The sequence below is a fragment of the Pseudophryne corroboree genome, chromosome 4 (genome assembly GCF_028390025.1).
Source record: "Pseudophryne corroboree isolate aPseCor3 chromosome 4, aPseCor3.hap2, whole genome shotgun sequence".
Lineage (NCBI taxonomy): Eukaryota > Metazoa > Chordata > Amphibia > Anura > Myobatrachidae > Pseudophryne > Pseudophryne corroboree.
The window spans coordinates 836,201,580-836,214,039 of record NC_086447.1 but is presented as its reverse complement, the minus strand read 5'-3'; the positions used below and the strand labels follow the sequence as shown (position 1 = coordinate 836,214,039).

The window sequence follows — 12,460 nt, the reverse complement described above, 5'->3', positions numbered from 1 at the left end:
TCACTTCTTTATCCCTTCTCCAGGCTTAATACATCTGACCACTGTCTCTCACAGATCGGTCCCTGTCCACAATTGGTCCAAAACATTAAAATATTTTTTTTTTTTACAATATTCTTGCATTTACTTTAGTAAATACTTAAATAGATAAATGAAGAAAAATAATGTTAGCATTCCTTTAGGTTACTGTACATGGATTTCTTAGACTTGTAATTGGAACTCATAAGGAAGAAGACACTCCTTACAAAATATACTTTAAATTATATCAAATATACAGTTATAAGGACTATCGGGGTCATTCTGACCCGTTTGCTCGCTGCGTTTTAACGCAGCAGAGCGAATGGGTCCCTACTGTGCATGCGCCGGCGCCGTAGTGCGCCGGCGCATGCCAGATGGTCGAAGGCCATAGCAGGAATGCAATCGCCTCTGCCTGACTGACAAGCAGAGACGATCGCTGGGCGGGAGGGGGCGGAACGGCGGCGTTTGGCCGCCGTTTTGTGGGTTTGGTCCGGCCAACGGAGGCGTGGCCGGACCGAACGGGGGGCGGGCCGCAGTGGCTGCCTGACGTCACACGCAGCCGCTGCAGGCCGGGGAGCGAGGAGTAGCTCCCGGCCAGCACGCTAAAGCCGCTCTGGCTGGGAGCTACTCTTGAAGTGCAAAGGCATCGCCGCTGTGTGATGCCTTTGCACTTCTGCGGGGGAAGGGGGGCGGACTGACATGCGGGGCGGGCTAGCCCTGTGCTGGGCGTCCCCCCGCATGTCAGGGAAGAAGATCTTAGCTGTGCCAAATTTAGGAATGACCCCCTATAAGCTGTATACAAAACGGTCACTTTTGTATGTCAAATGTAAGTTGCAGGGACTAGAACGTCTCTCCGCTCCGGGGATCAGTGCTTAGTAAAGACAGAGATGCTATTTAATAAATAAAGTTTATTTTGCATTGAAATAAATATGAATAAAGTGGCTGCAAAACACAAATCTATTTAGGCCTAGCGTTGACATGCAAGATCATTCAACAAGCAACACAAATTTTGTAGTCATCCATTTTTTTGACATAAAAAAAATACACAGACAGCAGCACAAGTGTATCGAGTCAAACACATCCTACAACATCGTCACAATGAAAATATGATGCACATTTGGAAAAATATCCGCTTGAAATGTTGACAACTTCAGTCAACACTGGGCTTTAAAGTAAGAACACAAATATAACAAAATAAATATATTAAAATCAGAATAAATAAAAATGTCTCCAATCAAGTACAAATTCAAGTAGGTCAATTACTTAAATAACGGTTAAATAAAAACATAATAAAAATGGCAGCTGATAAAAACAAAAAAGAACAAGTTCTTCAATGGCTCAAATAGGAGGATAATTTCCTTTGTTTGCTAAAAAAGCACCTGTACTGTACCTCAATATTATGCTGCAACTTTTTTTATATGTGGAACCTTTAAATACATACATTTATAAATATTGTACATTTTTAAATACATTGTATTAAATACTGTCTGACAATTTTACTGTGTAAGTCTTGTTGTAATTGTAATTATTCCACATATATCAACTGAATTATTTATTTTGGTCACACTAACTAATGATGATGAAAGGGCCATACAAAAAAATAAAAAGTTTGCAAACCACTCTAGTTTTGAAAGTTTTTGAGATGTGCCTTAAAATCGATGTAAGCAAAATAGACAGTCAGCGCTGTAACAGAGGTGTGGGTGTTTCCAAAAGGATTATAAAAGTAGGAATTTTTGAAAATGTTTGGTAAATTACACCTGGTTTTGAACTGGCACAATGTTTACATGACATCAAAAAACTGCAAATTATCAAAAGTATTATACAGAAAATTACAAATTCATTTCAAAATACGGTACACTCCTACTTTTGAAAAAAAGTGCATTTTACCTCAAAGAAGGACTTTACATTGTTTAAATAAATACCATTAAATTCCCTTTGTTTCAAATAAGCGTTGGGAGATATGTTTTAGGGATAATATCTAAATTCACTTCAAAAGAACCCTTGTAAAAAGTCTGCATTTTGAATTAATTCATAAATAAACAAACAAACAAACAAACAAACAAACAAACATAAAGCAAAAAAAGAGTGAAAAGTGAGGTTTCGGTTTCAGCACACCCCAGCGTTTCATCTTGTAGTAATTGTACAGAAATATAGGCAGTTTTTTTTTTCTAAGTAGCTGCTTTCATTTTGCATTTTTCGTGTTTCTAAAGTTGTTTTTGTTTGATCTCCCCCCTCTTGTTCAGTAACGGATTACAGAGCGGGAGCTCAGTGGTGTCTGTATTGCCTCATTAGGGGTATGATACATGACTGGGGTCCTGAGAGGTTCAAGAATGGATGTCTTAATAGGTCTTGTGCTGTAGCTCTCTGGGATGGCTCTCGCACCAACATCAAGTCTAGAAATCCACGAAGCACTGAAGAGACCTAGGAAACAAAATTATTACTATTACTTTTTGTGTATAAATCTGAGCTGAATGTTTCTGGTGTACTGAAAATAACACATGCATTTATTAAAGTGGACCTCTTGGATGTCAAAGTAGAGGCAGTGATTATACTGGCTGCACTAATATTTAATATTAATATATATTATATCAATTTAATGACACTGCCTGGGTGTCACTGATTCCTAGTGAATTCCATAGGCTGCATTCACAGTCCACAAAACACGTAGTTGCCTACTCTCTTGGAATGTCCAGGAAACTAACACATTTCGGTGAGTATGTACTGGCTCTAGGTACAGCACCGCATACACACAGATCCCACTCACTTCTCTAGTGAAGTAGGTAGGATGTGGGCTTTATTACGCTACTTGTAGCATTGTGTAGCTGCAGACAGAGCCATGATGATGGGATGCATTGCTACTGCTCCTCAGGATTTGCCACTTGCAAGGTTAATTTAAAGTAAACTTTTGTTAGTTCTTGTTTTATGTTCTATAAATGGGAATAACAAAAGAAAAAGCATTTGCATTACAATATGTACATAGTCAGTGCAGTGTGTACGGTGCATATAGGATCAGCACTGCACACTCCGCACCCAGAGCATAAACTTTTGCAACCTATGAAGATTTCACAAACGTGATAAAACTGAAAGCGTTTGCACAAAATTAGATGGATGATGTCAGGACACACCGGGCGGTCTGTGGCACAGCTTTTCTGCACGTGCACAACTGGAAATGTCCTTTACACTACACATCTGCCAATGTAATGATCTCAAACAGCACACTAGTTTTACATGGTGTTATGAAAAATGTAATTGATGCAAGTGAACGAGGCTCGCGTAAGTCGTCCTGCGCGGCTTTACCTGATGGACATCTTTGACTCGTGGTGGTAAGTTATCTCGTATCCGACGCATTGCCTGCAATGGCGGTTCATTGAAGTATGGAGGTTCTCCGTCAATCATTTCTATCACCATAATCCCAAGAGACCATATATCCACCTGCAGGGAAAAGTTCATTGTGCTCATACATGATTTGAATGTGATTTTCACATTTCAATAAAGCTATTTCCCATGCAGTGTAAATACAAGTACCTGCCTAGCTATGTTACATAAAGCCTGCTGCTTGCTGCCGCAGCCTGTCTGCCTGTCCTTTGCTCTCCCTAACCAGGGCGAATGTCTATCTTTATTGAGTAGCAATGTGACCACAACACTTTCCTCTGCAGTCTTATACTATCCTGCAGGAGTGGGGCTGACGCAGAGGAAGGACTACAACTTGTGGGAAACTGCTTTGGGCACACCTGGAAAATGAGCAGCTGCGTGTTCCTGGATAGGTGGGATCAGGCGTTGTAATAAAGGACGAGTAAAGTAAGGGTGTCTTTCTGCAATTGTTAGCACATGCAGACCTGGACTTTAAAAGATGATAATATCAGGGTTATTAATAAAAGGTGAGTTGTGGGGAGGTTTTCTGTTGCTAGGTAAAGGGAGACAGCTGAATACTATACTGTGTCATTTAAAGTATTGGAATTATTTCCAGCAGGCAGCAAACTCCGTAGCCAAATATGTAAGCACCTCCAGAATACTTCTCATAATCTACTAATATGATTCTATGGTCTAACCTCTGTTCCATATGGCAGCCTTGATATCACCTCTGGGGCCATCCAGTAGGGAGTTCCCACAAGGGATTTTCTTTTAGGGACCTCCTTAGAAACTTGTGCACAAAATCCAAAATCGGAAAGCTTTATCTAGAAATACAGACATTGACAAAGGCTTTAGCTACGTAGTACAGTAACTAACGATGTTGCTTACAGAATATGCATTAATATAAGTTATACAGGACATTGAATATTTAACAGCCTGTATAGAGAAATGTGTATGCAAACAGCTCATTTCTTCTAAAGTGTGTAGAAAAAATAGATAACGGATGTTCCCAGAACTGATAGATATGGGATTATTTACAGATGTGTCAACAGACAACGTGTCTCAAATCCTGCCAAACAGCCTCATTTAGTGCACCATGAACTTTGCTGCTTAGCGCCAAAACACTAATTTGAAGAACCTACAGTACTACACTATGGGTTTGATTCAATTAGCTTACCCTTGCGAGTAAGTGTGGCTATTTGTTACACTTACAGTAGTTTCGGATTTGCTGATTTTTTCTGGCAGCAAAAATCCATGAAACTGGGCCGAGACTGGGCCATGAGAAGGGGCAGGTTCAGCTGCCGCTGCCGCCATTTCTACGTCTTTGAAACAGCAACTCACCCCCCTCGCTCCTGATTTGACCCCTATAAGCGAATTGCTGTAATACAAAAACTCAGTAAAAAGTAGCACAATGGAGAAAAAATAAGATTTTACTTACCGATAAATCTATTTCTCGTAGTCCGTAGTGGATGCTGGGGACTCCGTCAGGACCATGGGGATTAGCGGCTCCGCAGGAGACAGGGCACAAAAATAAAGCTTTAGGATCAGGTGGTGTGCACTGGCTCCTCCCCCTATGACCCTCCTCCAAGCCTCAGTTAGGATACTGTGCCCGGACGAGCGTACACAATAAGGAAGGATTTTGAATCCCGGGTAAGACTCATACCAGCCACACCAATCACACCGTACAACTTGTGATCTGAACCCAGTTAACAGTATGACAACGTAGGAGCCTCTGAACAGACGGCTCACAACAATAACAACCCGATTTCTTTGTAACAATAACTATGTACAAGTATTGCAGACAATCCGCACTTGGGATGGGCGCCCAGCATCCACTACGGACTACGAGAAATAGATTTATCGGTAAGTAAAATCTTATTTTCTCTAACGTCCTAGTGGATGCTGGGGACTCCGTCAGGACCATGGGGATTATACCAAAGCTCCCAAACGGGCGGGAGAGTGCGGATGACTCTGCAGCACCGAATGAGAGAACTCCAGGTCCTCTTTAGCCAGGGTATCAAATTTGTAGAATTTTACAAACGTGTTCTCCCCCGACCACGTAGCTGCTCGGCAGAGTTGTAATGCCGAGACCCCTCGGGCAGCCGCCCAGGATGAGCCCACCTTCCTTGTGGAATGGGCCTTGACAGATTTAGGCTGTGGCAGGCCTGCCACAGAATGTGCAAGTTGAATTGTGCTACAAATCCAACGAGCAATCGTCTGCTTAGAAGCAGGAGCACCCAGCTTGTTGGGTGCATACAGTATAAACAGCGAGTCAGATTTTCTGACTCCAGCCGTCCTTGAAATATATATTTTCAATGCCCTGACAACGTCCAGCAACTTGGAATCCTCCAAATCGCTAGTAGCCGCAGGCACCACAATAGGCTGGTTCAGGTGAAACGCTGACACCACCTTAGGCAGAAAATGAGGACGCGTCCGCAGTTCTGCCCTGTCCGAATGGAAAATCAGATATGGGCTTTTATACGATAAAGCCGCCAATTCTGACACTCTCCTGGCTGAAGCCAGGGCCAGTAGCATGGTTACTTTCCATGTAAGATATTTCAAATCCGCCGATTTGAGTGGCTCAAACCAATGGGATTTGAGAAAATCCAAAACTACATTAAGGTCCCACAGAGCCACTGGGGGCACAACCGGGGGCTGTATATGTAGTACTCCTTTTACAAAAGTCTGGACTTCAGGAACTGAAGCCAATTCTTTCTGGAAGGAAATCGACAGGGCCGAAATTTGAACCTTAATGGACCCCAACTTGAGGCCCATAGACAATCCTGTTTGTAGGAAATGTAGGAATCGACCCAATTGAAATTCCTCCGTGGGGGCCTTCCTGGCCTCACACCACGCAACATATTTTCTCCAAATGCGGTGATAATGTTGTGCAGTCACCTCCTTCCTGGCTTTTACCAGTGTAGGAATGACCTCTTCCGGAATGCCTTTTTCCCTTAGAATTCGGCGTTCAACCGCCATGCCGTCAAACGCAGCCGCGGTAAGTCTTGGAATAGACACGGTCCCTGCTGAAGCAGGTCCCGTCTTAGAGGTAGAGGCCACGGATCTTCCGTGAGCATCTCCTGAAGTTCCGGGTACCAAGTTCTTCTTGGCCAATCCGGAGCCACGAGTATCGTTCTTACTCCCCTTTGCCGTATAATTCTCAGTACTTTTGGTATGAGAGGCAGAGGAGGAAACACATACACTGACTGGAACACCCACGGCGTTACCAGAGCGTCCACAGCTATTGCCTGAGGGTCTCTTGACCTGGCGCAATACCTGTCCAGTTTTATGTTGAGGCGAGACGCCATCATGTCCACCTTTGGTTTTTCCCAACGGTTCACAATCATGTGGAAGACTTCTGGATGAAGTCCCCACTCTCCCGGGTGTAGATCGTGTCTGCTGAGGAAGTCTGCTTCCCAGTTGTCCACTCCCGGAATGAACACTGCTGACAGTGCTATCACATGATCTTCCGCCCAGCGAAGAATCCTTGCAGCTTCTGCCATTGCTCTCCTGCTTCTTGTGCCGCCCTGTCTGTTTACGTGGGCGACTGCCGTGATGTTGTCCGACTGGATCAACACCGGCTGACCCTGAAGCAGGGGTTTTGCCAGGCTTAGAGCATTGTAAATCGCTCTTAGCTCCAGTATATTTATGTGAAGAGACATCTCCAGGTTTGACCATACTCCCTGGAAGTTTCTTCCCTGTGTGACCGCTCCCCAGCCTCTCAGACTGGCATCCGTGGTCACCAGGACCCAGTCCTGTATGCCGAATCTGCGGCCCTCTAACAGATGAGCACTCTGCAACCACCACAGAAGAGACACCCTTGTCCGTGGCGACAAGGTTATCCGCTGATGCATCTGCAGATGCGATCCGGACCATTTGTCCAGCAGATCCCACTGAAAAGTTCGTGCGTGGAATCTGCCGAATGGAATCGCTTCGTACGAAGCCACCATCTTTCCCAGGACTCTTGTGCATTGATGCACAGACACTTTCCCTGGTTTTAGGAGGTTCCTGACAAGTTCGGATAACTCCTTGGCTTTCTCCTCCGGAAGAAACACCTTTTTCTGAACCGTGTCCAGAATCATTCCCAGGAACAGCAGACGTGTCGTCGGGGTCAATTGAGATTTTGGAAAATTCAGAATCCACCCGTGCTGTTGCAGCACTATTTGGGTTAGTGCTACTACGTCCCCCAGCTGTTCCCTGGACCTTGCCCTTATCAGGAGATCGTCCAAGTAAGGGATAATTAATACGCCTTTTCTTCGTAGAAGAAACATCATTTCGGCCATTACCTTGGTAAAGACCCGAGGTGCCGTGGACAATCCAAACGGCAGCGTCTGAAACTGATAATGACAGTTTTGCACCACGAACCTGAGGTACCCTTGATGTGAAGGGCAAATTGGGACATGCAGGTAAGCATCCTTGATGTCCAGGGACACCATAAAGTCCCCTTCTTCCAGATTCGCTATCACTGCTCTGAGTGACTCCATCTTGAACTTGAATTTTTGTATGTACAGGTTCAAAGATTTCAGATTTAGAATAGGTCTTACCGAGCCGTCCGGCTTCGGTACCACAAATAGTGTGGAATAATACCCCTTTCCCTGTTGTAGGAGGGGTACCTTGACTATCACCTGCTGAGAATACAGCTTGTGAATGGCTTCCAATACCGTCGCCCTGTCTGAGGGAGACGTTGGCAGAGCAGACTTTAGGAACCGGCGAGGGGGAGACTTCTCGAATTCCAACCTGTAACCCTGAGATATTATCTGCAGGATCCAGGGGTCCACCTGTGAGTGAGCCCACTGTGCGCTGAAATTCTTGAGTCGACCCCCCACCGCCCCTGAGTCCGCTTGTAAAGCCCCAACGTCATGCTGAGGGCTTTGCAGAAGCCGGGGGGGGCTTCTGCTCCTGGGAAGAAGCTGCTTGGTGCACTCTCTTACCCTTTCCTTTGCCTCGGGGCAAATATGACTGTCCTTTCGCCCGCTTGTTCCTATAGGAACGAAAGGACTGCGGCTGAAAAGACGGTGTCTTTTTCTGTTGGGAGGGGACCTGAGGTAAAAAGGTGGATTTCCCGGCTGTTGCCGTGGCCACCAAATCCGATAGACCGACCCCAAATAATTCCTCCCCCTTATACGGCAATACTTCCATATGCCGTTTGGAATCCGCATCACCTGACCATTGTCGCGTCCATAAACTTCTTCTGGCAGATATGGACATCGCACTTACTCTCGATGCCAGAGTGCAAATATCCCTCTGTGCATCTCGCATATATAGAAATGCATCCTTTAAATGCTCTATAGTCAGTAAAATACTGTATCAATATTTTCAGTCAAGGAATCCGACCAAACCACCCCAGCACTGCACATCCATGCAGAGGCGATGGCTGGTCGCAGTATAACACCAGTATGAGTGTATATACTTTTCAGGGTAGTTTCCAGCCTCCTATCTGCTGGATCCTTGAGGGCGGCCGTTTCAGGAGACGGTAACGCCACTTGTTTTGATAAGCGTGTGAGCGCCTTATCCACCCTAGGGGGTGTTTCCCAGCGCGCCCTAACCTCTGGCGGGAAAGGATATAATGCCAATAACTTCTTTGAAATTAGCAGTTTTCTATCGGGGTTAACCCACGCTTCATCACACACTTCATTCAATTCGTCTGATTCAGGAAAAACTACAGGTAGTTTTTTCAGACCCCACATAATACCCTTTTTTGTGGTACATGCAGTATCAGAGATATGTAAAGCCTCCTTCATTGCCGTGATCATATAACGTGTGGCCCTACTGGAAAATACGTTTGTTTCTTCACCGTCGACACTAGATTCGGTGTCCGTGTCTGGGTCTGTGTCGACCGACTGAGGTAAAGGGCGTTTTACAGCCCCTGACGGTGTCTGAGACGCCTGTACAGGTACTAACTGGTTTGCCGGCCGTCTCATGTCGTCAACTGATTTTTGTAATGTGCTGACATTATCACGTAATTCCATAAATAAAGCCATCCATTCCGGTGTCGAATCCCTAGGGGGTGACATCACCATTACCGGCAATTGCTCCGCCTCCACACCAACATCGTCCTCATACATGTCGACACACACGTACCGACACACAGGGAATGCTCTTATCGAAGACAGGACCCCACTAGCCCTTTGGGGAGACAGAGGGAGAGTTTGCCAGCACACACCCAAGCGCTATAAATATATAGGAACAACCCTATAGAAGTGTTGTCTCCCTTATAGCAGCTTAATATATATCAAAAACGCCCAAAAAAGTGCCCCCCCCTCTCTTTTTTACCCTGTTTCTGTAGTGCAGTGCAGGGGAGAGTCCTGGGAGCCTTCCTCGCAGCGGAGCTGAGCAGGAAAATGGCGCTGTGTGCTGAGGAGATAGGCCCCGCCCCCTATTTCGGCGGGCTCTTCTCCGGAGTTTGTGAGACCTGGCAGGGGTTAAATACATCCATATAGCCCCAAGGGCTATATGTGATGTATTTTTTAGCCAGAACAAGGTATTCTCATTGCTGCCCAGGGCGCCCCCTGCAGCGCCCTGCACCCTCCGTGACCGCTGGTGTGAAGTGTGTGACAACAATGGCGCACAGCTGCAGTGCTGTGCGCTACCTCATGAAGACTGAAAAGTCTTCTGCCGCCGGTTTCTGGACCTCTTCGCTTTTCGGCATCTGTAAGGGGGTCGGCGGCGCGGCTCCGGGACCGGACTCCATGGCTGGGCCTGTGTTCGATCCCTCTGGAGCTAATGGTGTCCAGTAGCCTAAGAAGCCAATCCATCCTGCACGCAGGTGAGTTCACTTCTTCTCCCCTAAGTCCCTCGTTGCAGTGAGCCTGTTGCCAGCAGGACTCACTGAAAATAAAAAACCTAAAAACTTTTTCTAAGCAGCTCTTTAGGAGAGCCACCTAGATTGCACCCTGCTCGGACGGGCACAAAAACCTAACTGGGGCTTGGAGGAGGGTCATAGGGGGAGGAGCCAGTGCACACCACCTGATCCTAAAGCTTTATTTTTGTGCCCTGTCTCCTGCGGAGCCGCTAATCCCCATGGTCCTGACGGAGTCCCCAGCATCCACTAGGACGTTAGAGAAAAGTAGCAAAACTGAGGAAAAAACGCACAATCTAGGGTAAAAAGTCAAAGACAGGTTCTACTGTATACGAGTGACCTGAATTGTTATGCTTAGGGCCGCATTCAATAGCTGTCGGAAGCTGCCATCTTGTCGGAAAGACAGCAGCTTCCAACAGATTTCTGTTGGAAGGAGTTCCGACCTAATCAATTTGGGCAGTTTTTTCCCAACAAGCTGGGAATTCCCGATTTGTCGGAAAACACATGGATCAGCGGAATAGGCGCCGATCCGCGTGCTTCTGTTGGAAACGGCCCCCTTTCCGACAATCTCAATCCAACTTTAAAAAAAGTCGGATTGAGCAGGGCGTCCCCCCGGCCAGGCTCCTCACTCCCGGCAGCGCCTCACCCAGCCGCCGCAGACATCTTCCCCCACCGTTGCCGCCAGCTCCCCCCCGCCGCCGTGGTCAGCGCACCTGGCAGCCGCTGACAGCAGCAGCAGGACAGGACACCGGGAATGGCTTAATCCGACAGTTGGATTTGGCTCAAATCTGACAGTCGATTTGGCCGTTCATTGAAAAGCCCTTGTCGGATCCATTCCGACAAATGCATGTCGGAATGGATCCAACACTTATTAAATATACCCCTTAATCTGAGACTTTATACCAATTCCTTTGCTACAACAAGGCTAATCCTAAGTAACTAGTACATTGTTGGCGGAGCAAGCAACGATCTTGAGTTAACAGTGCACAGCGTAACAGTGCGCAGCACAGGAATTGCCCCAGGCGTTTTGCATAAAAAGTGTGGCTGTATGAGGACACATCTGTATTCCATATTGTAAATTATAAGGATATAAAAAGATGCTTTAGAATTCCATGACCATGTAAGATCTCAAGGTTGCAGTCCAATGGAGAGATGTATCAGAGCTCGGAGAAAGATAAAGTGGCGAGAGCTAAAGTACCAACCAATCAGCTCCTTTCATGTTACAGGGACTGTTTTACAGCAGTCTAAGATGTTGGGAGCAGATCCAACAGGTTTACCATTGACCGTTGGCTGTGTGAGCTGTGTACACACTGTATCAATCGGACTGGGTAACTGGGAATTGGCTGCTTGGCTCAATTATTCCACAGTGTGTAACTAACGTTACAACAGCTTCCCAGTCAACTCTCACATGGCTCCGCCCTGCTGACTCTGAAAACTGGAGGCTTTAGAATGGTGCCTGTGAGACACATGCACTAATTGGGAAGGAGGGAGGCATGGGCTAATTTTGCTTCCAGTAGACATTAAAGGTTCTTTTCATTTTACAATCTCTAGTAGATCCCCTATGCCCCTTGGAATGGGCATGTGGACTATTTGTTGTTTTCAGTTCAGTTTTAATGGATGCTTTTTAAAAGTTAGTGCTGGGTGAGTGTTAGGTTGAGTGTGACAGATGTTAGGGGATGCAGTTAATTTGCCGGTGGTCAGGATCCCGACGCCGGAATCCTGATAGCTGACAATGCCGACAGCCAGAATCCTGCTAACAGGGGCTATTCCCACTCGTGGGTGTCCACAACACCCATAGAGTGGGAATAGAACCTGTGGCGAGCAGAGTGAGCCACCGTGCCCGCAAGGGGACTTTTTGTGCTCGCCCTGCTGCCGGCATACTAACGGCCGGGATGCCGTTGTCGGTATACTGACGGCTGGTATCCCAACCGCAGGTATATCATACTGATCCCGATGTTAGATGTGATTGTCTTGGCAATGGTCCCCGAGGGGACCGGAACTTTGACGGACGACGGTATGACATTTGAAATTGTTGCAACGTGAAGATTTGTACCGCTGCTTGTGATACAGGATACAGAGACTTGGGTGGTAATAAAGTCTCCTTTATTTTCTACATTGGCTGGTGAGTGTCCTATTCAATACTGAACTGTTATGAATGTCCAGGGATTTTTCTCTGCGGTACTATAGAAGGTAAAGCGAATTATGTTTTGGTAACGTGAGTGTATGCACCTTCATGAAGATTTATATACAATATATATATATAGTATATAAATATACAATATATATAATACAATT

The 12,460-nt window shown here is 46.0% G+C and overlaps 1 protein-coding gene across 5 annotated transcripts in view; it reads right to left on the bottom strand.

The window, feature by feature from the left end:
• Positions 1-908: 908 nt before the first annotated feature.
• PAK5 (p21 (RAC1) activated kinase 5) overlaps positions 909-12,460 on the bottom strand; it is a 288,628-nt gene continuing 277,076 nt past the window's right edge. For all 5 annotated transcript variants that reach the window (XM_063918563.1, XM_063918564.1, XM_063918567.1 and 2 more), the window contains 3 exons: positions 4,065-4,190; positions 3,313-3,447; positions 909-2,436 (listed from right to left, as the gene is read on the bottom strand). In XM_063918563.1, coding sequence (XP_063774633.1) covers positions 2,281-2,436; positions 3,313-3,447; positions 4,065-4,190 — 417 coding nt within the window. In that variant the 3' untranslated portion in view covers positions 909-2,280. The remainder of the gene's footprint in view (positions 2,437-3,312; positions 3,448-4,064; positions 4,191-12,460) is intronic.